This window comes from Falco naumanni, chromosome 11, assembly GCF_017639655.2.
Source record: "Falco naumanni isolate bFalNau1 chromosome 11, bFalNau1.pat, whole genome shotgun sequence".
Lineage (NCBI taxonomy): Eukaryota > Metazoa > Chordata > Aves > Falconiformes > Falconidae > Falco > Falco naumanni.
In genome coordinates this window covers 7576436-7601761 of record NC_054064.1, presented here as the reverse complement: position 1 = coordinate 7601761, position 25326 = coordinate 7576436, and the positions used below count along the sequence as shown (strand labels likewise).

At 50.8% G+C, this 25326-nt stretch overlaps 2 protein-coding genes across 7 annotated transcripts; both read left to right on the top strand.

Annotated features, from left to right (window-relative positions):
• Nucleotides 1-4961: 4961 nt before the first annotated feature.
• Nucleotides 4962-11157, top strand: RGS16 (regulator of G protein signaling 16). Of its 3 annotated transcripts, none has more exons than XM_040610524.1 (5): nucleotides 4962-5133; nucleotides 6452-6538; nucleotides 7225-7286; nucleotides 8590-8756; nucleotides 9024-11157. In XM_040610524.1, exons 1-5 carry the CDS (start codon nucleotides 5054-5056, stop codon nucleotides 9222-9224), a joined length of 597 nt encoding a protein of 198 aa, XP_040466458.1. In that variant the 5' UTR covers nucleotides 4962-5053; the 3' UTR covers nucleotides 9225-11157. The 3 variants fall into 3 exon arrangements, with proteins under 3 accessions (XP_040466458.1, XP_040466459.1, XP_040466460.1); XM_040610525.1 differs by lacking the exon at nucleotides 4962-5133 and adding an exon at nucleotides 5637-5843; XM_040610526.1 differs by lacking the exons at nucleotides 4962-5133; nucleotides 6452-6538 and adding an exon at nucleotides 6763-7058.
• A 6037-nt stretch (nucleotides 11158-17194) lies between these two features.
• Nucleotides 17195-24354, top strand: RNASEL (ribonuclease L). Of its 4 annotated transcripts, none has more exons than XR_005830144.1 (6): nucleotides 17195-19725; nucleotides 20118-20206; nucleotides 20637-20827; nucleotides 20932-21049; nucleotides 21428-21769; nucleotides 21849-21962. XR_005830144.1 is itself a non-coding variant. In XM_040610522.1 (6 exons), exons 1-6 carry the CDS (start codon nucleotides 18276-18278, stop codon nucleotides 23167-23169), a joined length of 2028 nt encoding a protein of 675 aa, XP_040466456.1. In that variant the 5' UTR covers nucleotides 17195-18275; the 3' UTR covers nucleotides 23170-24354. The 4 variants fall into 4 exon arrangements, 3 of the variants coding, with proteins under 3 accessions (XP_040466456.1, XP_040466455.1, XP_040466457.1); XM_040610522.1 differs by lacking the exon at nucleotides 21428-21769 and adding an exon at nucleotides 23112-24354 and having other exon boundaries at nucleotides 21849-21970; XM_040610521.1 differs by lacking the exon at nucleotides 21428-21769 and adding an exon at nucleotides 23034-24354 and having other exon boundaries at nucleotides 21849-21970.
• The last annotated feature ends 972 nt before the right edge of the window (nucleotides 24355-25326 follow it).

Sequence of the window (25326 nt, the reverse complement as noted above, 5' to 3'; positions counted from 1 at the left end):
ATACCTCTCCCTACGCAGATGTGCTCCAGCGCTGTGCAAAGCGAACACGTGAGCAGAGTGGATAACAGCTGCCCCTTGAAAAACTCATTTGTGATTCTAATTTTTTTTTATTTTAATAATCTCTTTCCGCACTGCTACAAATTTCCAGAGCAGCTATTTCCTCTCGTGCTTCATGTGAACGCAGCATGCGCTTTTGTCGGGAATGAATTAAATGCTCCTTGGGTTAGAGTGAGAACCTGTTGTCTCACAGGAGCCACTGAGGGACAAGCACTGCTGCCTGTGCAGGCAGCTGCCTGTCCCACAATGGGGTGGGGGTTACCCTGGGCCGGGAGGCATGCATGGAGCATGGTTTACCTGCAACCACACGGACATGACATCCCACAGCAGCCCCTGACCATCCCTGTCTCATAAGCTGTGCCCATGGCCAAGACCCAGCCGTGGTGTGGCTCACTGGAGACCCATTGTAAATGCTCCGCTGCTGTTGCAGTCTCAGCGGCTTCCCTGCTCCTCCCGGGCACCAACGGCAGCTTCCGAGCGATGCCGTGCTCCTGCCTGCACAGCAACAACCTCCCATCGTGGGTGACACCCTGCCAGCACCCCTTTCCCCTTTTCCTGTGCCTGTATCTCTCCTTCAACACAACCAGAGCTTAACAGCTTGCTGGTGGAGGAAGGGGCTGTGCCGCACAAGCAGCACCTTGAAGTCTCTCCCTTCCACTCCTTTGCATCCAGCATCTCCCTGACTTCACGCAGACGGCTCCAGGGGACTCACGCTTCTGGCAGCCTCTGCTGAAGCAACACAGGGAGCATGCGGTGCTGTCTTCAGGTTTTACTGTTCCTGATTGCCGCCACTGTGGCTCCCCATCAGTTTAGGAGAAATCAGGTGTCAGGCTCCTCAGTGAGCCTGCTTGGCCCACATCTTCTGCGATGCAGAAAGACCCCAGCAGTGTGGCTTGGCCCAGCTCTTCTTCTCCTCCTCCTCCTCCTTCCCCTTCCCATCCATTTCTGTATCCTCCCTTTCTTATCCCACTCAAGCTACATAAAAATGCAAAAATACTCGGTACCAGAAACTCTCCTTGGAGCTTGGCTCTGCACTGGGCCACATGCACAAGGGCGCTTTGCACCCTGTCACCAGTCCCACCTTTTTCCCTGTTACCTGCCTCATTGGTGTAGTTTTGGAGCTGAAAATTTTATTTTCCTATTTTTCAAGGTTGCTGGCACTTCACAAATACCAACCCAGTAGCAATGCCTAGGGCTGAGAGGTTTTGTGTTTTACTTTTGATGGAGAAACTGGTAGCTGTACCACTGGCAGTGCTGGCGCTGCGCTGCCAAAGGGCGACTGCGGATGCAGCTCTCCCACCGCAGATGCCCCCACGCTCCAGCCATCTCCCAGCCCAAGCATGCAGGGTGCCCCCAGCACACCCTGCCTGGCTTGCCAGGACCTCTCTGGTGGAAACGTAACCCCCAGAGGGCTGGTCCCCATAGATGGGAGGTGGGCTTCGTGCTGGTAAGGCTGTGGCACACTTACGGGAAGGGAGCCTGGCCCCAGGCATTGCGACACAGATGTTTTTTGTGTTCCCAAACAAGGGCTGATAATACTGAGGCAACTGAGCTGGAGCCGCGGGAGGCTGCTAAGCTAAATGAGACAGGAAGGACGTAATTAAATTAGATATAGAGCAGCATAAAGACATTTGAGTACACATACGTCGTCAGGCTTGGAGGCTATTGCATAACCCCACTGAAGAGCTCTACATTTATAAAATATTGCACCTCCTGCATCCCAGGCTGGCAAGCTGCCTATCCTCGAACAGCATCTCCCACCCCATCGAAGGGAAGAGTTAGAAAAGCTGCCCCAAGGGAGCAGGGCTGCCAGGCGGAGGGTTGGCAGGGAGCTGGTGGCTGTGGCAGAGCGGGCGGAGGGTCTGTCCTGGCCTTGGTGGGGAGGACATCACTGGAATGACCTGATCCCATTCCTGTGGCTGGGCTAAGATCCCCATCCATGGTACTGGTGTGTCTACATCCCCGAGCTGCGCACCAGTTCAGACACCTAAGCATGGGACTCTGGCAGGAGTGTGGCATTTCCTATGGCTTTGTGCATTTTCTGGCTGGGTGATTGTGGTGTCCAAGAAAGACACAGCCTTTGACTGACTCTTTCCCTCTCACTGAGGTTTTTTAGGGGTCTCTCCCTCCCATGGGAGCTTGCAGGGACCAAGCTCCCAGTGCAGGCATTTCCTCGCTTTGCCTTGCCATCAGCTTTGCCTCACCCGAGCCAAATCCTTCAAAAACTGCTACAGAGGGGACAAGGTAAAACCATGCACACACTTGCCCAATGCTTTTTGTCTATGGGAAAAAGCAGCGAGGAGACAGGGGCTGAAGCGAGGTGAAGGTTTCAGCAGGCTGTAATACCACAGCAGAGATGTCCAGAGCTTCTCTGCTCTGGCTCTCATCACCCGTGTTGCTGTCCCCTTGGCCATGGCTGTTGTTGCCATTCTGGCTGTGTTTTTGCCATACAGTTACAATGGCCCCAGCTGCTTCAAGCAGCACATGGCTCCCAGCACAGCGGCTGTCTCGGGTACCACGAACTTGCTGCCAGAACTCATCTGTCCTTTGTGTCCATGACACGTGCCCAGCCTCCTGGAGGCTGTCCTCTTGGCATAACCTGCTCGGGGGATGCCTCAAACACCAGGCAGCATCACCAGACCATCCTGTGATTTTGCAAATCTGTACGTGGGAGAACGGGCTGCAGAACGTGAGCATGATTTTAAAGGGAAAAAAAGACACAGATGAAGTCTTGCTTGACACCAGGTGCACTGCAAAATGATGAGACAAATCAGCACCAGGGATTTGCTGAGCACCGTGTCTGTGCAGAAAACTGGGGAGGAGATGGAGATGCAGGTAACAGAGGAGAAGAGACATGACATGTTGTTGGCCAACCACTACAGCTGGGAGGGGAGTGTGAGGCGTATGTGTGTGTGGCCAGTGCCAGGATACCCGGGTGTGACCCTCTCCTGTGGGTGCCAGGTGCCCGTACCACATCTGCAACACCAGTGCTCCCAGCATGGCAGTGAGCTGGGATGGAACATCAGGCCGATGTGGCTGAGAACTTCCAAACCCTGTGTTAGGTAAGTGATGCCCACACTGCGGGCATGCACAGACCTTAGCATCTACGCAGGCAAAGGTGAACTTACAGCCCTCTCACCCTTACTCTTCCCCTTCTTTCCTTAAATCCACAGCAAGGATTACAGCTCTAATCATGGTTTTAAGGCACAGGGAAGACATGAACAAGAGCTTTCTGTAGCTCCAGACATTTATCTGTAGCTGAATATTTGTAACCAAGAAGCCTTAAAGTTGTTTATTCAAGTGGAAAAAACCCCAAGCAAACAAACGAGAGCTATCGGGCAAGAGGCTGCTTTTGTCATTAATGCCAAGACAAGAGCTAAAACCGTGTGTTTGCTCATTAGTCCTGATCCATCTTTCACGGCTAGCCCTGGGCAAGATAATTCAGTGGCTTTTTCTAAGTGGTGGGAAAAATACAGGAGTCCCCATTACAGTTCAAGGGAGCTCTGGTGCCTGGTGCTCCTCCAAAAGTCTCCTGTCCTGATATCCTCGTGCTTCTGCTCCCAAGGGCAGCTGGAGAGGAGCCTTTCTCCCCAGCCTGGGGCCAAGCTGGCCACGTGCCTGCGCCTCCCCTGGCACGACTCATCTCCCATGAGCAAGACGCTCCAGCAATGTCCCACGTGTGATTAATGCAGGCAGCAAGGGAAGGAGACAACCTGAGCTCTGGAAAAAATATCTGTGATGGATGTGGAGCTGGTAATAGCAGGGACCAAGTGGGGATGAAGGAAGAGGATGAGGAGCGGAGGTGGCAGCTCTTGCCTTTGCCCCGGGAGGGCTGTGGGCAGGGGGGGTGAGGGTCGCTCCCCCCACCGTGGTGAGCTCCCTCCCAGAGCCACCGAGTGGGGAATCTCAGGGAGGGCAGCTCTCAGGGACCCCGTGCGAGCCCAACCTTGGCATGGGGGACCTGTTGGCTGTCGTGGACCTCTCTGCTTGTTGCACTAGACCTTGGGGTTCACTGCTGCACAGTCTGACACTGGTTTAACTCTTTCTCTTCATGCTTTGCTGATTCAGTCCTTTCCCTCCAGCTTCCAACCTTCCCCCTGCTTTTAATCTCTTTCTCTTCAGTTCTCATTAGGATCCACCTTCATCAGATGCGTTTCCTCGGTTTGCTAAGACTTTTTTTTTAATGTGCCTCCCCACGCCTTTTCTTCTCCCATCATAGACCCAGCAGAGGATTTGTGATGAAGAGGTGCAACTTCTGCCAGCACATGGGGTCAGACATCGGTCCTTATTTATTCTAGCTGTAGACCGGCAGTGCAATTTGAGGGGATGTGGAAACTTTACACCCTTCTGCTCTACCTGCAGCACAAGGGTGAGGGGTTATTGCATTGCCCTGGGGAGCGCAAACCCTTCCCCCAGGCTTTGCATCTGCCCCTGGGGTGCTGCAGAACAGCCTGACTCTGCCGGGGACTGGCACCCCCTGCTTCAAGCACCTGGGGAAAAGCGTGCTGCTGCGATGCCGCCATGCCAGCCCTGGCAGCGCTGGGAGGATTGAAAGTCCTCGGGCAACAGGACAGAGCTGACGAATTGCCGTGCATGACAGCGTCTGTCCTGTCCCTCTCACTCTCCCCCTCTGCGCACCCACCCGCCGGCGGTTACTCAGCAGCCTCTGCACGTCGGTGGAAACGAGCCTGTTTTTTCCTGTTATCGAGGAAGCAGTTATGACTGTGATGCTCAAGGACAAGCCTGGGCCTCCCACTCCCCCCTCCACAGCACAAAAGAAACCTACCTAAGCCGTTATCTTCACCGGGCACTGCTGGAGCAGCTTTTGGTTGGCTGGAGGCTGGAGCGATGCTGGGCCCCCCTCCCAGCTCTCCCCCCTCCCACTCGATATAAAGCAGGGCTCCTCGTCGCTTCTCCAGCCGACAGCACACAACCGCGGGCGCAGGTGGTGCCGCAGCTGCCTGTTGCACACCCCTGCTGCTGCTGTAAGGACCCGATGAGTTGCTGGATGCCTGGGTGCCCAGCTTTCAGCATGTGCCAGGGGTTAGCTGCGCTCCCCATCACTTGCCTGGAGAGGTAAGGGGCTTCGCCATGCCGCAGTTCTGGGATGCAGAGGGTTAGCTGGAAAAGATGCACCTGACTTCAGAGCGGCTGGGCCAGCCTCTGCTGCTGAGGCTGTGATATTTCTGTAGAAATTGGGGTACAGACCGCAAGAAAACCTGCAGTGAAGGATGGCCCAAGTGATTTTTGCTGGTTTCATCTGTTCTGCTACCCAGGAGGGGAACATAGAGGTAAAACATGCCGAGGGAGAGGAGGCTGGACAGGGCTGCCCTGTGTGTGTCTGTGTGTACAAACACACAAGGGTTGTTTCTCTGGCTCTGTTTCTGCAGAACTTGCTTCAAGTTGTCAGCAGCAGGACTATTTTTGTCAACACAGTCGAAACGCTAAGTGACATGTTGCTCCTCCTGCCAAACATGGCTACAAAGCCCCGTGCTGCCGGCTTGACATTTAAACACTTATTTTTGTATTGAGCGCCTTGGGATGCCTGGATGAGCTGCAGCACGCAAATAGCAGTGGGACTGCGCGCTGCCTTGGGGGGACCCTGGGGAGAGGAGCTGATTTAGCAGCAGCTCCTGCCGTGTTGCCGCAGAGACCTCCCGGTAGGGAGGTGCCTCCATGCCACCGCTGCAGTGACAGGCAGTAGCATCCCGGGCTCTCGCAGAGGGGCTCTGGCACAGGAGCATCATCGTGCTGCCACCAGGCTCGCTGGGTCTCAAAGGCATGGGGTAGGTGGATGGTGCCGCTGGGGAGCTCAACCATCTCCATGACATGGTGACAGGCTCCTGGTGACTCAGGGGCACCCCCCCCAAAAAAAAAAGCAGGGGAGCAGCAGCCCTGCTGCGACAGCCTCGCAGCGGGGAGATGCTCCCGCTCTGCTAAGCGGAGATGATTGCTGTGTTTTTCCAGTGCTCTGAGAGCAGTGTAGCACTGCCGGGAGAGGGAGACAGGAAAAGGAGCCAGGTTAACTCCAGGGAGGTGGGGGGGCTGGGGGGGGCTCCAGCTGGGCACTCAGCCGCTGCTCTGCTACCTACCCCAGAGGAAAAAGCTCACCGTGCTTAATAAATGCATACGGCGCTACCAGGAAAGCAAGCAGGAGGAAACGGTCCTCTGGGCTTAATGCACTGCTGAGTGTGGTTGCCAGGGAGCAGAAAAAAGCAATTGGGGGAGCATTTATTTTGTAAATCAGAAGGCAAAGAGGCAGCTGAAGCTGAGAAGCAAGGGCTGCCCCTCTGAGCTGTGTCGGGTCTGTGGAGTGCAGCCCCTGTGAGGCAGGGGGGCTGTGGCAGCAGTCCAGTGGTCCAGCGATCCCACTTCTCCCCTTCCTCTCTTCCAGAGCCAAGGATCTGAAGACCCGCTTAGGGATCCTGCTTCATAAACCAGAGCTGGGACACAGGATTGGGACCTCCAGCAAGCTGCAGAGGTAAGCCAAGCAGTGCCATGTCCCAGGTTCAGCCTGGGACAGGTCCCTGAGGACCAGGCTGTCCTGGGGGATGCTGCTGCCCATCTGCGCAGCAGAGAGGACTGAGCACAGCTCACCCTCCCCATAATCCCACCCCAGAAGGCAGGGAAGGCGGATCATTTCCCAGCTCTACCAGTTATAAAATCAGATGGGAGAACTGATGCTTTGGCATTAGGCACAAGAGAGCAGGATTTTAGCAACAGGCAAGAAGCTGAGAGGGCTCCTGCAGCTCCTGGTGTCTCAGACCAGTGGCTGAGACCCCTGGGGAATGCAGGCAACATTAAAATTAAATACTAAATATCGTTGCTGAAGGCAGGGTGTCTTCTTACAGAAGAGGCTCTGCTGGGCTTGTACCAGCAGAAGAGGGCTCTTCTGAGTATCTTCTAGAGAAGCTACCTGGCCAAAGCTGCACTATGGAGCTGAGGTCTGGTGAGCCGTCGGGGAAGGTAAAAGAAAGGGAGAAAGGAAAGAGAGCCCACAGGTAATGGATCCCAGGGTCTCGCTTTGCTTTCCTACTGAGCATCGCTGCCTCCATTCTTGCACTGTCTCCCATTAATGGGGCCACCTGACTGAAGTGCTCCCGTCCTTCACTGTGGGGCAGGAGAAACATCGGCAGGATGAGCCTCACATCCTTTTGTCTTTTCCAGAGACTCCTCACGAGAGGTACTCGAATGGAGGGAGTCCTTCGACCAGCTCCTGAAGAGTAAAAGTGAGTAGGATCTTGTTTTCTTCTCTTGTTGAGGGCAGGTAGGACAAATGCAGTCCCAGTGAGCAAGGGGGTGACGGTGCATCTGGAGCAAGCATAGGAGGAGGTCTTGTCTCCTCCCTAAATGAGATGGTTTAGGATTTAGGAAGGGTCCCCTTTCCTGCCCTGATAGAGCTGATGCACAGGTCTCATTTCCTAGCTTGTGAATCTGTAGCGTTTTCTTCTGGCTGGGTGTATTTTGAGGGGCACAAGCACTGCCTCTGGACAGGAGCATCATTGTGGGCATCCCATGTGCAGCAGTGGGTCAGGGGGCACCGTCGATTTCTTCACATTCAGGAGAAGGCAGCCTGTCTGCTCTCGGTGCCTTCCTTTACACAGCAATGCAGCCACCTCCCCATGGGCTTTTGTTGCTCAGAAAATTGTGTTGCTACCCTCTAGCTCTTTGTGTGTCCCATGCCTCCGGGGACGGCTCTTCCACAGGGAGAATGAATTCAGCTGCTTTACCGAGTTACATGTAGCCATTTTCCCTCCAGTATTTGCTAGACGTATGGTGATGCACAGGGTTCCCATAAGGTGCCGTCTCCCTCTCCCCCATGGGGACAGTACCTCCAGCCCCAGAGAGAGGACCTCTTTTGGAGCCTCACACATAATCCCCTCCTTACACTGGGCTTTACAGCAGGTACAAAAATGGTAGAAGTGCCAAATTTTAAGAAATTACTTGTCTACCTTAAAATCTACTCTACAGCAAGAGAAAGTCCTTCCATAGTGCTAGGTTGGGGCTAGGCATGGGTTTTTTTTCCCCACCTTCCTCAGACGCTGTGATGGGTAACAAGCATCTCCGGCTTTGTAACTTAATACATCCCTGCAGCCTGGCTCTAAAATCCTTGCTGCAATTACTTTCCCATACTCCTCAGCATCACGTTCCCTCTAGATCTCAGCTGAGAAATAAAAATAAAGCCATCACTGCTTGGTTCCTGCAGGCGTACTGATACGTCAGTGGATTTCTCCTTAGGTAGAATTAGCTCTTTTTCGAAGCTGTAAAGAAAATACACTGAAGCCTCATTACAGAAAGGTCAGAAAAATAAAACCAGAGGATTACTTGTCTGTGGGAAAGGATTTTATTGGAGTCTAGAGGCCAATTAGCAGTGTCTCAGAGGGTGGAATTTGCCTGGAGGGAAAGGAAATCTGCAGATGTCATGGTCTGAGCTCTCAGGGCAATGCTCGCCAGGCAGGGCCATGTCTGGCAGTGGTCCTCCTCTTCCTCCCCCCTTCTGCCCTGTTAACTACCCTTCTCTCCTCTCTCCAGGTGGGGTGACCGCCTTCCACACCTTCTTGAAGACAGAGTTCAGTGAGGAGAACCTCGACTTCTGGCTGGCATGCGAGGACTTCAAAAAGACCCGATCAAAAACCAAGCTGGCCTCCAAGGCCAACAGGATCTTTGAGGAATTTGTCCAAAGTGAGGCACCCAGGGAGGTGAGAACATTTTCTGCCTCTGTTCTGTGATATCAAATAGGGTGGGAAAAGAATAAAATACCCCAGTGAGTTTTGTTAAAATGCTTTCAGCTCAGGGAGGAAGATGTGCTCTTGTTCATGAGAACTTTCATTTCTAACATTGCATGGTCTACCAACATGAAGGGATATTAAGGCTTGCGAGCATCTTCAACCCGTCTGAAGACAGAGCCCTCCCATGGGAGGGCAGTTAATGCCGAGTTAATGTTTGTAGATGCTGCTTCCTTGCAGGTGAATATTGACCACGAAACCAGGGAGATCACTCGCAAGAACCTCTCGGGTGCCACCTCTGCTTGCTTCAATGAAGCCCAGGCTAAGACCCGCACTTTGATGGAGAAGGACTCCTACCCCCGGTTCCTGAAGTCCGCCTCCTACCAGGACATGACCAAGCAGGCCACCAGCCGCGGCATCAGCAAGCGGTCGCATACCTGACCCGAGCCCAAATCTGCTGTGGGGGCATGAGCTGGGGGACCAGGCAGAGGTTGAAAGACGGTTTTCAAAGGCTGAGGTCCATGTTTCGGGGCTTCAGCTGAAGCCCTGGCTTTTTAACAGGATCCCCAGCACCTCAAGCATTTCCCGCTTCCCACCAAGCTGCTGGGAAGAGAGGTCCTCCTCCCTCCCTGGAGGAGCGGAGCTGGTGGGAGCCCAATGCCTCCCCTTGCAGCATGGCCGGAGACCTGCACCACCACAGGGACACAAAGAAATCGGACTTGTGTTGCAAGGCCGGGAAACAGAGACCAGATTCCCACGAGCATCTGTAACTACGGAGCTCCCACCTGCTCTCAGGACCCTGCCTCTGACCTGCAGCATCAGCCGCCAGCTGCAGAGCCAGCACAGGAGCCTGCAATTCCCGCAGTGCCTGGGGCAACCACCCCAGACCTGCCCACAGGGCTTTTCCTACGAGGGAATGGCCAGAATGAAAGCCCAAAGGCTATACGGCGTTTTCAGCTGGAGTGACCCTGCATCCTGATCCTGAGATCCTTCTTCTGTCATTTCCTACACATGCTCTGCATCAACGCTTTACACCTTCCTCCAGTACAGCGTTTCCCTAGCAGCGATGTTTTTATCCCTTGCTTAAGCTACATGACCTTTAGATTGCACATATTCTTAGGTCACACGCATAATTTTTTATTATTATTATTATTTATTTTATCATTATTACTATATATATATTTATTCCAAGAGCACTGCTGAAAGCATACACCTTGCTCCAAGGAGCTTGTAAATTAAATTATTTTAGATATTGTAGCACTTAGCATGCCTCCCACCTTTTCTGTATGACAAGAGAGGTGACCAGCCAGATCTGTAACATGCCCGTGGAGCAAGGTACGTGAACAGCAGCAGTGAGAGCTGCATTCTGGCAGGACTGCAAGAGGGATCTGAGGTGGCAGGTTTCCCTGGAGCTTGGAGGACCACTGATGGCAGTAAAAGGATGCTTTGCAGTCCGTCTTGTTTCCTTTCTCCCCTTAAAACGCGGGTGGCATCTCGGCACGTAGACTAGCAGCCTGTCCTAGACAGAGAGTAGTGATGTAAAACAGGCACTTTGCTGAGTGAACCTATTGAAAACTTATTTTTTACACATGGAAGAAGGGCTTTTCCCTGGTTTAAAATTGGGCTTGGTGTTCCCTTGGCTGGTGAAACCACAGTGGCCACAGCATTTTACCAGAAACCCAGGGAGCCAAGTAAAACAGCAACGCGTGCCATGAATTCAGCATCTCGGGGTGCGGCAGGACATTTCATCAGCTCAGAACTGTGGGGTGAGCTCTTCAGAAAGCCCCTCTGAGCAGGGATTTCTGGGTCCCACAGCCACCCTGGAAAGCTGTGGGTGCCATCTGGCAGCAACAGTGCCAGCAGCCATGTGGGTGGGTGATGGGGAGCCACCAGCGTCCTGTGCTCTGTCATGGGGAACATGCCGTCAGCATAGTTTCCTACTGAGACAGCCTGGGCTGCCACATGTGCCTCCATTTACCCCTAAATATCAAATCTGGAGGTCCTCATCCTGCTGGTACTCACTCCTTGCCGAGGGAACCATCTTGTGCCTCCCCGCACCCCACGCCGCCCCAAGCATTAGCCCGAGCACAGGATCGCTCTGGCTTTTTGCAGCTGTTTGAGCAGAGCGAGGGACCCACGACCGGTTTGGGGACGTTACTTTGAGTCCTCTTCCACCTTCCCCACCCCGGTTCTAACTGCTGAGCCTCGGTGGGCCCCGGCTGTGTTTACAGGGAGATTTTAACTGCTTTCTTATTTATTACTTATTTTACAACTGGAACCACCTTCGTTGTGTTACTGAAGTGAATGACACACAATGGTCTGTTTTCATTACTAACATAATATTGTCATTATAAAATAAATGTAAAGAGGAAAATACTATGACGGCATGTGTTTTTTTGGTTGTGGGCTTTTGATTAATTTTTACATTCTAATTTTGGATGACTTGTAAAGCGTACTAAAGCAAGCTGCTTCTGCTGTATGGCTTAAGGGGCATTTACAGTTGCTTTACAAGTTGCAATGTCAGGAACAGAAAAGGAAGGGAAAGGCTTGTGAAGGGTAAAGCTTCATGGTGTTTGGCTAGGTGAAGAAAACTGAACAGTTCACAGCAAAAATGAAAGCAGAAGTTAACTTTTGAATATATTAATCGCCAGGGTGTTCGGTACTGTTTGTATCGGTCACCATTTTCTGAGCACTTTGCAGCACTGCAGTTCCCAATACTTATTTAGTATCAGTAAGACATCACTGCCTTAAAAGCACGGGAGAATTCACGTGAGGGCTGCTGTTTGCAAAACCCGCTTTTGGGTCACTGTCATAGATAATACTTGATTTTTATCAATAACTCAGCTGATTGAATTCATTTGGAAGGGGGAAGGTATCTAGTATTAGAGGGGTTATTAGAAAACATCCTACCTCTGTTGCAGCATGCGCTGTCTCTGAGGTCTGAGCAGTCCCCTGCGTCCCTGCGGGATGCTTTGGGAGGGCAGAGGGGGGACACGTGGCGTAGGCACCTGTGGGGACCACAGGAGCACTGGAGGGATGCCTGCGGCATGAGCGATGCGGGGAGGGAAGCGTCAAAGTGTAGCTCGGAGATGCTAATGCTCCAAATAAAAACCAAACAAAGCATGGTTTTTTAAGTTGTCTTCTTTCTATTTATTGCGTGTTTTGGAAGCCAAAATTAACCGGCCTGCGTCAGTGGAGGAGAGTGTGAGTGGACTGCCGAGGAGGAGCTGGCATGGCAGGTGACTAACTCAGGAGCACTTGGGTCCCAAGGGATCGCTGTTAGCACAAGCCAGTCTCTGCCGTTAGAGCCTTTTACAAGCAACTGCGTCTGTAACCAAGCCTTATGTCTCTTCTAACACAGAGCCCAAGGAGCATTGTTCATTGTAAAATACACCGACCCTCCTCCATTCCTGTTCCCCACAGCTGCCATCCACTCAACTGGAGTAAGCCAGTTTAAACTTCCCCTTTATCTTTTATTCACTATTTCATTAAGCGTGGCCATGTCTTACGAGACAGGAGAGCCAGAATCACAGCAGCCTGTGTGTATACCTGATCTTAGTGCATGTCAGAGGGAACAAATGAGCTGAAAGGTGTCCAGGAAGTATTTAAATTAGATATTTGGCAAGAAAGAGCAGTAAAAGAGTCCAGAAGCAACTAGAAACAAAAATCATGATCTTCTTTTTTTAACTGCAGCTTCCAACTAAAGCAAAATTAATGTTTTCTGTTGCATACCTTGAAGTTCGTTTAAATCTGGTTCTCCATTAAAAAACTATGTCAGTTGATGAACAAAAAAAGTAAGAAAAATGTACAATTAAAATCTTTTTGAGCTTTCTTTAGAAGGAAATTGGGGGTCTGTTCATTCTTGATGTACCAGGCATGGAAATGGATGGCCCAGGCCAAGTCTCAGCCTTGGTGGTAGCGCTCGACTTCACAGCTGACACTGGAGTGTCCCATTTGCAGGGCAGTTTCATCTTGGCAAGTCTGAGATGCTGCCCAAAGAGAAAACTCGGTCAATAAACCCACGCTTGCATCCAGCGCACCCTTCACGATTGCTGGCAAAACCCAGTGGTAATATAACAAAACCTTTAAAGCCTTTGGGGGGATAAAAACCCCAACCCACAGAACTGCGTTGAGAAAGAGGAGCTGAAGCTTCCTGCGACCGCCTTTGGGCACGGCCAGCTGTGGTTGCTTCCAATAAACCACGACCGAAGTTTCCCAGGGCAGAGGCTGCAAATTTGGAAGCAGCAGAGAAGTTTTGAGCTCCGGGGAGCAAACATGGGGGCTGGCACTGTCCCCCCCTGGGGTGTGACACATACTTGCTCCAGGGCCAGGTTTCCATGAGCCAGGATGGGGGGTGGATTTATTTGGTGGAAAAAAACCCACCCGTTTCCCTCTGCCCTGGGACCCGGCGCGTTCCCAGCAGTGGCTCGGTGGGGTGGCATTGTCACTCAGCTCTCCTGTCTCCTCCTGCGGCCAAGGGTCCCTGTTCCAGCAGGACCACGCAGCCTTCGGGGTGGCCTTAGGGCACATACGTACGTGCACGAGTGGCCCCAGGAAGACACATATTTGGGCAGGTGGATGTGCATGTATAGGTGTATGGATGCTGAGCTTTCTGTGTGCATGCACCGCGATGGGGACGCATGCAAAACAACACACGCATGCAGGCAAATTCTTACCTGTTTGCATGTGTATGCGTGTACACCCATGATTATTTTTTTTTAAGACAGTGTGCAAACACATGCTACAAAATGCTGTTTAAATACGTTTTTGAAGGAAGGTCACCAGCAAAGGGCGTGAGCTGAACCATTGCAAATACCCCAAACACCTTATGCAGCATTCTGCAGTGCTCCGCCAGCCCCTGTGCCAGCTGATGGGGAGGCAGCAGCTGTTTCACGCTGCTTCCCTCTCTGCGCCTTTCACTCCAAGGCTTTAGCCTGAATAAAGTGCCAAAAATCACGTGTGATGTATTTCCACAGGGGTCACCCTCCCTCTCAATACACACGCAGCTGAATGCCGAGGTTGCTAACTTGGTCCAGCTGCATGCAGGGATTCTTACCTCCGGGGTGCCCTGGGAACCAAGAAAAAATTAGTAATAATGTTCATGCTTTTTGACACTGCTGGGGTGCTGAGGGCAGCACTGGGCTCTGCAGCCCTCCGGCCTGCCCCGGGGTGGGCTGCTTGTGCTGGAGGGCAGCTCTGACAGGGTGCAGCTGCAACCTGGGCTCAGCCTGCGGGGAGAAGCTGGGGATGAGCAGCAGCTGGGAGAAATGATGGGGAACTGCTTCTGCTGCTCAGGAAATGCATTTAAGCTCAACTCCTCAGCCTGGCTTCTTATTTCATCTGTCTGACTGATCTGGGATGCTTTTGATGGACCTGCTCCACTCTCCTTGCCCAAGGACTGGGACATGGTGCCCTGCTTGGTGAGGTCCCTGCCTGCCTTGCTGTTACCCTCACCTCTTCTTGCCAGCCCACTCCTGCTGGCAGATGTGCTAGTTGGGTTGGGTTTTTTGGGGGTGGGGTGGGTTTATGTTTGGGTTTTTTTGTTGTTTTTTTTGGTTTTTTGTGGGTTTGGTTTGGGTTGGTTTTTTTTTTGGTTTTAGGGTTGTGGGTTTGTTTTTTTTTTTTTTTTTTTTTTTTTGTGGTGATGAGCATTGAGCATCAGTCTAAAAATCTAGCAAATGCAGATTGAAAATGTAAAAATGCTCCATGGTAAAGTGAAACGTGGTTGATGGTCCTGTGTGGATAGCATCACCTGCCAGTGTTTAAATCACATCCTTCTGTGGATTATTTTCCAGTGCTGTGTTCCAGCACTGAAAGTCACATCAGCGTGGTCAAGCATATAAACTCAGGGACATTCCCATTTGGAAATATAATAAGGAAGCAAGTGTGGGGAACATGAAGAAAAAGCCATCCTTCTATTCATAGCAGCTTTAAAAATTATTTTGTCTTTGGCAGGCAGCTTTTGTTGCTGCATTTTGCCTCATGTTTATTTTCGCATGGTAGCCAGGACATGGGTGCTCAGAATGTTATCTCAGGGGAAGGGCCGCAAAATGGGTGTAGGTCCACCAGGATGGAGGAGAAGGAAGATTTGCTTAATTGTGCCCTTGATTTCCCTGCTGACTGTGTCTCAGCAGTCCGCCTCCCGAGCCCTGTGTGTATGGGGCCAGATAAGGACTCTGCAGAAGTGCAAATACAGCAGGAGCTGCGCAGCGTAGGGGGTACAGCGGTGGTTGCGGAGGGGGGCTCTGTGACTCCCATGCTTTAGAAAAACTTTGAGACCTTCCTATTCCCCGTCAGCTGCCTGCCACAGGGACTAAGATTTTAAACTCAAGACTCTGTGGAAAGCAATTTGGATCAGGGATGAGGGAAAGGGAAAAACACTACCAACAAATCTTTATTTGCTGGTGTACAGGAAACTTCTGCTGTGGCCCTGCTGGTTGCAGGCACCTTGTTCCGATGGTCCTAGGGTCTGGGTTCCAATGGTCCTGGGGTCTCTCATCTTCCTGCCATAAGACAATGAATTAATTGAATTAAATTAGCAAGCTGAAGGTGGCTTTTATACTTGGGTGGGTGGGTGATGTGGCATTACTATATACTGTAACATAACTTTTTTTTTTATGTCTTTATCGTTGGCTCTGAGCCTGTGATGTGATCCTGCTCTCCTTGTTCATGTCTTTTTTTATTTTTCTCCTTTTTTTTTTTTGTTTCTTTTTCCCCAGGATAGTTAAACACTGGCAGCTCTGGTTGAACTGGGAGAGATGGTGTTGAGTTCAACAGATTTCTGTGAATTGAAGCTGGATCTTGACAGCTTTGAGAGTGATTTGAGATTGCTCCCTGAGTTTTCACGGTCTTTGTCCCTGTGGGGCTGCGTCAAGGTCTCCTGTGGCAGCACAAACTCTGTGAAATTCCATCCAGAGACTGTGGGATGTTCCCAGACCCTGCGGGCGTGCTGTGGGAAGCAGGATGCTTGCTACGACAGTCAGGTACAAAGGAGCGACCCCTGCACAGGCAGAGCTTTTGTGAAAGCTGGCATGCAGGTGCGAGCAAGCAATGCAGGCATACATAAGGATTTGGATATGCACGTAAAACGTGCAGGACTGCATCCATGCACCTCTTCAGGGTGTGCTTTTCTGCATTCACGCCCTGGTGTTTGCCTCCAGCCATGCCTCTGTGTACACGTGTGGACACCCGGTTTGTACCACCGTACCATGGGAAGCCAGGTGTGAATTCACTGATGCAATTCCAGCCCTGCTTCCAGCGTGACCTCAATCCTGCAGCTGGCAGAGTTTGGTGGAGGTGGCTGGGGAGGTTGCACGGGCTCTGCACGCTGGTAAGCTCACCGTATATTATGGGATGGGGGGGGGGGGGGGGGGAACTGGGTGGCATTTCACAGCCTGGGCTCCTTCACATTTTACCTGCACATGTTTTTCAGGCTGAAGGGACGGGCTGGAGAACTGGGCTGCCTTGGGCAGCACTGGGTGTACACAGACCCTCAGAGGAGCAGGCTGGTGCTTGCTGGTGTGGGTATGGTCAGCAAGATGCTGCCTGTGGCACGAATGGACCTGGAGCTCCTGGGGAAATTCAGCAGCATGGCTAGCTTCCTCACGCGGATACATTTACCAAAAGGTAAAGAAAAGCTTAAAATAAGACTTCAAACCCCTGCCCCACCCCCTCCAAAAAACCACACCCCCCCAGCACTGGTACATTTAATATTCCTATGCCTTCAGCTCCTGAACCACTGCTAAGCATATGTTATAAACGGAGTCTGGGGGCGGCGGGGGGGGGGGGGGGGGGGGGGGGGCGGCGCGTACGGGGAGAGCACTGGGCTCACAACCTCTCTGCTGTGTGCTGAAGAAAAAGGTGCCAAACGCCTCCCCAAACCCCCAGCATCCCCCTGCAAGTGGATAAAATGCTCCAAGAGCTCCTCCTTCCTGGGAGGGGACAGCGTGTCTGGGGGGGCTTTGCTGGGAAGCAGATGCTATCTGGGGGTGCTCGCTAGGAAGCAGCAGGGAAGAGCAGCTGCTGGGAAAAGCTGCTCCCTGGCTTTGAAGGGGTTTTAAGCCCTGGCTGGGTTTCTGGCCGGGCAGAGGGACCCCCTCCCCACCATCCCGCCATGGTGGCGGTGGGTGCCGCGGGCAGGGTTCGTGCCTTGGCGGGCCAGCGTGGCGCCATGGTGGCGCAGGCGTGATGCGGCTCCTGGCCCAAGGTCATGGGGTGGGATAGAAACGTTTAAACATTTCCTAGGGCAGGTTGCTCGCAGCTCTGTGCATGCGCTCGGCCGGGGAGGAGGCAGTCGTGCAGCCCCTGCCTTCCCCCTTCTCCGGCTTCTGCCTTCCCGGCCGCAGGAAGAGGAGCTGGAGCCCCGCGCTGCCCAGGGAATGCTGTGCTGCTTTTTGAGCCAGGAAAGTAACTTTTTTTTTTTTTAATGTATATGTGGCAGAAGACCTAGAAGCTACTGGAAGGAAATAGGATGCAGCTAAATCAATTAGTTTATTCATTTCCGGGTGTGGGGGGGGGGTGGGGGCGGCCAGGTCTAAAATGATCCTAGGTTTTCCTGAGGGTAAATTCATGTAAATATATACTTGGGCTTTATTCCTTAAGACTTCTCTGTCCGTTTTCTGATTTGCTTAGATAATTTATTTCCAGTTCAGCTTGTCAGACAGTGACTCCGGGAAGTGCTGGTCACTCGGACCAGCTTTTGCAGGCAGGAAAATGGGTGATGGGGTTCCAGGTTTTCTAAGTAGACATAGGCAGGACCTGATCTATCTAATTAACGTCTTAATGTCATGAAAAGCTTAGGAAAGGCTTCTGGTCAGGCAGGATCTCCTGACTGCCTATGGAAGCAGGAGGGATTCAGGTTGGCTGTCTGTCTCATTCCAGGTGTCGGGTCAGGACTTCCCAGGACCATGTGTGTGGCTGCCACCCAGAACTGGAGGGGAATGACCCTCTCTGCCTGCCTGCCTGCTGCGTTCTCCACCTGTAAACATCGCTGGGGGCAGGCTTGTTAGGCAACCTGGAATAAGTCTGAGATAAAACTTATAGCAAGAACACCCTGGGTTCTTCCCCGTCCCCTCACCCAGACACCCCAGGGGATGCCTGCCTAGGTTGCAGTTAGTGTGGAGACCAGGCAGGCAAACGTGATGAGTCCGTGTGTCTGGGTAATTGCTAAAGCTGTGCTTCTTGCCAGGCCTTAGCTCTCTCGGCTGGCACTGCCATTGCTGTCCTTGGTTGCCCCTCACACAGACCTGCAGGACATAAAATCTAAATAGTGAGGTTGTACAATGTAATCAATCAAGATTTTCTGTTTATCAATTAAGTGAAAACCATAAAGCCCTTAAAATAGCAGGCTTTCCTGCCTGGTGTGCTTCGTCAGCCAAACCCAGAGCATCCCCCACAACAAAGGCACTGAGCATTGCACCTCTCCCATCCTCCCGTGGGATCCCTGGGCTCAGGTTAGGAAGGTCAGAGGTACAGAGCCCTTTGCTGACCATCATGGAGCCCACAGCTCACAGCCAGCGGGAGGCATCCACCCCTTCCAGCACAGAGACAGCAGAAGACCTGGCCTTCAAGTTAAATGCTGCTGTGAGGGACAGTAATAAAGAAGATGTGCTGAGGCTGCTGGAGGAAGGGGCAGATGTGAACTCCAAAGCAGAAAGTGGCTGGACACCACTGCAGAGTGCTGTGCAAGCTAATGATGAGGACCTGGTCCAGCTTCTGCTGGACAAGGGTGCTTGTCCACATACCAGGAAGGACAACGGTGGCACGGCATTTACCGAGGCAGCGATAGCAGGAAATGTGAATATACTAAAGCTCCTCCTTGACCGTGGGTTAAATATTAATGACCATGACGATAACGGCTTCACAGCTTTCATGGAGGCTGCATGGTATGGGAATGAAGAAGCCCTGAAATTCCTGTTTAGTAAAGGAGCAAATGTGAATTTGAGGAGGGCAGTTAGTGAAGAGAAAGCGAACCTGCATAAAGGAGGTGTGACAGCACTGATGGATGCTTGTCGGGAGGGCTACTTCTCAGTTGTCAAAACTCTTGTCCAAGAGATGGGGGCTGATGTGAACATTTGTGACAACAAAGATAGGAATGCCTTGATCCATGCCCTTAAGAAAGGTTGTGCCAAGGAAAAATACGAGTCTGCTGTCTCCATAGCCCGTTTCCTGCTGGACTGCGGTGTTGATGTGAAAAGCAAAGATGAATGTGGGAAAACTGCCCTCATCCTAGCTGTTGAAATGCGGAGCCCAGATTTGGTGCAAACTTTATTGGAGAAGGGTGAAATAGATATTGATGATGCAGATGAGGAGGGCAACACAGCACTGATGGTGGCTGTAGAGAAAAACGATTGCGACATAGCAAAGCTGTTGTGTGAAAAAGGAGCACGGACTGATGTTGGGAACCTTATCGCTATTGCAAATCGGAACCGCGCTCATAATATGGCACGTCTTCTTCGCCAGCACAATGCCAGGTTTGTTCCAGAAACCCTCAAGGACTGGGAGCCAAACAGCAAGCGCTGGAGGGACCAGCTGAAAAAACTTTATACAATATATCGCCCTATGATTGGCAAACTGAAGACGTTTCAATACATCAAGCAGAGAATTCACAACACCTCCCAGGGCGGCATCTACCTGGGGCTCCACGGTGGGACAGAGGTAGCAGTAAGGATAAGCCGCAGTACAGAGGGTGACAAAGAGAAAAGATTCTTCGAACAATGTGGTAGCTGTGAATGCCTACTGAAGCTTTTCCAGTTTGAGAAGGCGAAAGGCTACATGTATTTGTGCTTCCCCCTCTGGGAGAAAAACCTTGAAGAACATCTGCAGGAACCAGAAGACCAAATGTACTACAAAGATGCTCTGAAGATGATATTCCAGGCAGTGAGAGAGCTGCACTCCCTCGGATTTGCTCACCAGGATCTGCATCCCAGCAACTTTTTCATAGGTTATCTTTTGCTTTCTCAATGTTTCCATTTTGTTTTCCTGTTGCCTGTAGTTCAGAGAAGATGCTTCATAACTACCAAAAAAAAAAAAGGGGTGGGTGGGTGTTTGTGTGTGTCTATACAGAATGGGATGTCTGTGGCATTAGCTCTTCTCTTTGAATATGTATAGTTGTTTGCATGTTGTATGTTCGCAGACAGCCATGGAGGAGTGAGCAGAACAACTTTACATGTCTCATTAGATCTGCCCTCCTTTCCAGGGCTGTGCAGACAGATCAACCTACAGCAGATCACTTCAGAGAACAGTTTTCTCAAGAAGGGCCCATACAAAAGTCAGTGACAGACTGTATTAAAGTTTTCCATTATTATTTGTTAACAATTTCTCTTGTTTCTTCAGATTTAGGTGGCAAAATTTACTTGGCAGACTTTGATAATAAAAGGAAGTTGATTGAAGACAAAAAAGAACTTGTAAACTCAGACTTAGAGGTAACTTCTCTGCGAATCAATGTATGATTTAAAATTTCAGGCTCTGGCTGATATTTTCTGTTGCTGTGAGCTCTAGGGGAAGCCTTTCTGCATCCTCAACTAGGAAACGCCTTGATTTTTGGGAAAGCCCGTATAACATATAACAAAGCAACATATAGATGCTGCATAATAATGATAGTGATTAGGATGCAAGGCTGTGGCTGGTGCTGGGATAGCCACAGATATACTGTGAGCATGATTATAGTGCCTGCCTCCTCTGCCTTTGTGCACATAGCTTCAAGGCTCGTGTATATTTGTATGCTTCTGCGCACCTGTCACTGCATGTGGGTGCTCATGTACGCAGTCTTCTCATTTGCAAATACTAGTCCTCTTCTGTTGGGTAAGAAGTGTCATGCATCTGGCACGTAAGCAGTGATGTATTTCTTTGCAGGCCCTCGGGAGGCTCGTGCTGTATGTTTTGACGGGGGGTAGGAAACCCCTTCAGCAAGTCAGTACTGAGGATCTGGCTGCTGATTCCCCTGACTACCATGAGGCTCTGGACCTTGTAAGTAGTCTGGTCTCTCACGATGAACGAGGCTTGGAAGGTTTGAGCAAACATCCCTATTTCTGGAGCAAACAGACGTAAGTCCTGGGAATACAAAGGAAAAGCTTTCAGTACAGGATTTGCCTGTGGTGCTGGGAACAGCCATGTCCTGTTGCAGCTAACGAAGCTCCTTATTGCACAGGAGGTTCAGGTTCCTGAAGAGCATATGGAATAAAATCAAAGATCTCCAGAACCGAAAAACTGTCTTTCAAGCTCCTAATCATACCAAAAGTTTTCCTTATCCACGGTGGACCAAAAAGGTAATCCTCTTCCCGTTGGGTTGATGCAAGGTTTGAGCTAGACATTTAGGCAGAAGCTTTTCCCGAGTGTTTCACAGGTCCTGCTCAAAACTGTGACTGGAAGAAGTAGCTTCACACTGATACAGGTAACTGGGGGAAACAATTAAATCTGAGCCGTGTAGTCAAAATAAACCAAAGGGATTTCTGCTAAAGAGAGCTCTGTTATCTGGGGTGGTAGTAGGGGTGTGTGTCATTGTAGAATTAGCTGGCACACCTTCAAGGGCATTTGTTGGTGACCCCTTATGACAAGGACTTCTGGCCCTCGTGGCCAGGAATTTTCTGGTGAAAGTGTTTTGTTAGGTTGGCTCAAAGGCAGTGAGACCAGGCCTGCTTTTGCAGGTGCCGTCCTGGAAAGACATGCTGCATCGTCGGAGATGGGACAGTCTCGGTTCAGTATGGCAGCGCGTGTGATCCTCTCAGCAGTGGCACAGCTGGATCAAAACTCCAGAGTCCTTCCTGCCCCCAAGCATCCGTGAAAAATCTCCTGTGCCATGTTGACATTCCTAATGTGAATGGCATGCTTTGGCAAGGCAGGAGAGGGAACACTTAGCAGATTCAGGCGGTCTGTATAGCACATGCCCTGCAGAGTGAACTCTTCTGCTCGTGTTGGCAAATACACTTTTAAGGGTCAGAAGATCTGCCCATGCACAGTGATGTCCCTGCAGAAAGGCAGTGGTTGTGGTGAGTGGAGGTAGACGTGTTGCTTTTGTGGTGTGTGAAAAGCAGAAAATCGTCTACATGGGTTTGTTGGTTTTTTCAGATTGACAAAGATGTTCTGAATATCATGGAAAAGCCTAGGAAAGGAGTGCCATTTAAATATAGCAATGATGTCACAGACCTACTGAGGCTCATCAGAAACCTGGATGAACACCCAGATACCAGGTACGTGTTCACATCCTTGCCCCTGCCACAGCTGCATGGCAGGGAGCATCTGGGTATCTGCAAGTGTCAATGAGTTTGAGAGCAAAATCTTCTTCAGATGGTTTTCTAGAAGGGTGAACACAACTGGGATGTGGGAGGAAGTCTGTCAAAGCTCATCTTGTTAGAGGGGCCATCTCCTCTGGCAGCACCATAGTGTGTGAAAGATTGCATGTCACGGCAGCACGCAGCCTGGAGTCAGCCCTCAGTCACCTTCCTGAGGGTAGGAAAAGGAAGTTAGTTCACAGGATTGGACCTCAGATTTCGAAGCAAAAATCTGAGTCCCAGATAATCTCCCACAGGTGACTATCCTCACCCAGAGCCTTCCATTCCAGAGGGACAGCAGCAGCTCCAGAGAATTGGTGACGGCTCCTTCTGCACCCTTGCCTTTGCAGAGCAGCCTGCAGGCTGGAGACGTGGCTCTACAGCAGAGGGCACAGTGAACGTGTCCTTCTGGGCTGTTCTTCTTGCTGCAGGCTGATGTTCCTTGCCATAACTCCAGGAAGCTTTTTAGATCACTCTTAAATATTTGTATCACCCTTTAAATCTCTGAAAAGCCTGCTTGCCTGCCTTGCTAGTATTTCCAAAGTGCTGATATTTACTGTGCTGAAGTGCTTTGAGATACGGATCAGGAAGCACCAGGTCCTGTTAGGAGGTCCTGACTCCTAAAGAGATGCCAGAGTCCCCAACCCTCTATAGTCATGGGTGCTTCGACGTGAGGTTAAGAGGTGGTGTTAGCTCCTAGTGATGGTTTCACTGAAGGTGGTGGCCAGCACTGGTCTTCAGTGAAGATGCAGGTGGGATTAGGCAGATGGTGGTGCTGGAAGAATAGTGAAAAAAAATGGGTTGAAAAGCTTAGGGAATGTGTAGAAAAGTTGCAGCTCAAGGTTTTCTAGGAATAACTTCCTGTGTTATCAGAAATCCTCTGGAATGGCTTTTTCTCTGCAAGGGAGGAACCAAGGCATCATAGACACTTGACTCCTTGGGCAAAGCTTTAAAAATCCATTTTGGTTTTGTTCTTTTTCAGGATCACTGCCAAAATAGAAGACCATGCTGAGTATTTCTTGAAGCTTTTCCCAGCACTTACCATTTATGTCTACAACAGGTTACGCCAGAATCCCAATTACAGTCACTTTGCAGACATACAGGACCCTTCTCCGTAGGATGTCGTTGCCTCCTATCCCATGCCTGATCCCCCCACCACTACCTCCTTTTATTCCCTATTTCTTCATCTGCAAAAGAGTTGAAGAAAGTGGGTAAGGAGATGGGAGACAGCACATGCAGGGGCAGAGCGTGGAGGACTTGGACTAAGAAATGAAAGATGCTGCAGAAGTGTTTGGTGTAACAACCATGAGCTTTGGAGTGGAGCTAAGCTGAATGCCAGCCCAGGGCCCCCCTTGACTACCTCTGGCCCTCTGGGCTTATCTTCCTGTGTGAAGGGGAGATTAAGGCCCCGATCCTTACAGAGAGCTGGGAGATGGGGACAGCTCCCATATACCCAATGCATCTGGGAGGCAGGAGAAGAGCTTGGGCATTGCCAGACAATGTGAGGCTCTGATAAAGGAAAAGGACTTGGAGCTCCTTGCTAGCATCAATATTGCCTACCGCTTGCGCTGATAAGCTGCTCATCTACCCCTCGGATGACATGGGTTCTCTCTTTTTAGCCTTCCTGAAACACAGCAGCCAGAAAATGTTGATGTCTAGGCAATGGTCTGGCTGTAGAGCTGCCCTTGGCCTGTTGTCCCTCTTGATCTGGTAGAGGCTCACCCAGGCCAGCCTGCTGGGACCTGAAGGATGACTTCTGGGGGATGCCGGAGTTGTTTCCACAAGGAATAGATGTAAGGAGCCTGATCCCACAACACTCCACGGCTGTGAGCAGCCCTCACTCACCTGAAAAAGGTCACTGACATCAAGGGGGCTGCAGGGACTGGTTCCTCCTGGAGAGGACTAGCTCTGCACCTGCAAGGCAGGGCTGTGCACAAGCATTCCTTGTCTCCAAAACGGTGCTGCCGGTGGTGTATGACCGGCCGCCTGCCAGGCTCGTCTCCCTTGCATGGAGCTGTGCCCATACAGCCATAGCATGCAGCCAGCTCAGAGCTTTGATGTTGGAGGTTGGGTGGCACAAACCCATTCCTGCAATCCTATGGCATGCAACGTGCATCTGATTATCCAAGGGCTTGCTTGTTTCCCTGCTAATGCTCAGATTTGCACAATGATTGTATCTTGCTTATGGAAATATTTTTCAGCTGTTGAAAACATGTTTAATTTTTTTCAAACTGGGACTGTTATGTTTTTTTCAATTAGCCTAAGGAGATCCAAACTTGGAATAAACTCGCCTGGAAAACTGACTCTACACTCATTTACGAATGAGGTTCCCCCATCTCCTCTGCACAGAAAGATAGTCTTGCAGCACTATAAAACACTCAAAAAGCTGGGATTTTTTGCCTGTCTGTGGAGGTGCCTCTTGGTTGTTTAGGTAAGGTGGTGGATGGTTTTGTCACTGTTCAGGTGAATTGCTTCTGGCCCGTATGGGTATCTGGTAGGAAAAGATGTTGGGAAGTACTGAAGGCTTCCTGTCCTCAGAAGCAAGCTCCCTCTTGTGAAATAGTGGGCTGAATGGTGGGGGTGTCTGCATTGTTTTTGTGGAGCCAGAGTGAGGATTTTTGTGGATGAGTTGAGGTGCAAAGGTGAGCATCAGTGCTTGCATGTGTGTGTTCGCGTGCATATAAACCTCTGGGAGTGGATGTGCTTGACCCATCTCCTCTACAAATTCTGGCTGCCCAGAACACATCATTGAGCCCCATGATCTGTTTAGCTGTGTGTGCTTGTAGATGTACTGTAGAGTTAAATGTGGAATGTTAAAAATGGCAAGGAGATAGGTGATGGAGAGCAGTACAGCTATAACCTGGATTTGTTGTGACGAAGCACTTTAAGGCATTAGAGTTCATTATTCTACATTGTAATATATTGTTATGCATGTTGTCCTTGGTTAAGTATTCCCAAACTGGTTATGTATCAAGCACTCTCCCATAGCTAGCTGTGTTCCTTTTGGTGTGATCACTTGCATGGATGCTTAGGTAATTATAACACAATGCTCATGCGCAAACTCACATAAAAGCTTCAGAAACTCCCACCTGTTGTTCTCACCATGGACTGTTGCCCCACTGTGCCAGGGACCTCCCCGCCTGCTGCTTACCTAGCCTGGGAAACTACTGGGGAACCTTCACTGCCTCACTGGGATGTCGAGGTAATAAACACCTTTTGACCGTCTTTGTGTGTATCACGTTTGTGTATCTGACCCTGCCTGAGTTGGGATCAGC

What these genes read in the sequence shown, in the direction of transcription:
- RGS16 (XM_040610524.1), top strand. Translation starts at nt 5,054, where the DNA reads ATGAGTTGCTGGATGCCTGGGTGCCCAGCTTTCAGCATGTGCCAGGGG. An exon ending in CCCATCACTTGCCTGGAGAG is followed by an intron (nt 5,134 to 6,451) that starts GTAAGGGGCTTC and finishes CCTCTCTTCCAG; the next exon opens with AGCCAAGGATCTGAAGACCC. An exon ending in ACCTCCAGCAAGCTGCAGAG is followed by an intron (nt 6,539 to 7,224) that starts GTAAGCCAAGCA and finishes TGTCTTTTCCAG; the next exon opens with AGACTCCTCACGAGAGGTAC.
- RNASEL (XM_040610521.1), top strand. Translation starts at nt 18,276, where the DNA reads ATGGAGCCCACAGCTCACAGCCAGCGGGAGGCATCCACCCCTTCCAGC. An exon ending in TCCCAGCAACTTTTTCATAG is followed by an intron (nt 19,726 to 20,117) that starts GTTATCTTTTGC and finishes TTGTTTCTTCAG; the next exon opens with ATTTAGGTGGCAAAATTTAC. An exon ending in GATGAACACCCAGATACCAG is followed by an intron (nt 21,971 to 23,033) that starts GTACGTGTTCAC and finishes GTTCTTTTTCAG; the next exon opens with GATCACTGCCAAAATAGAAG.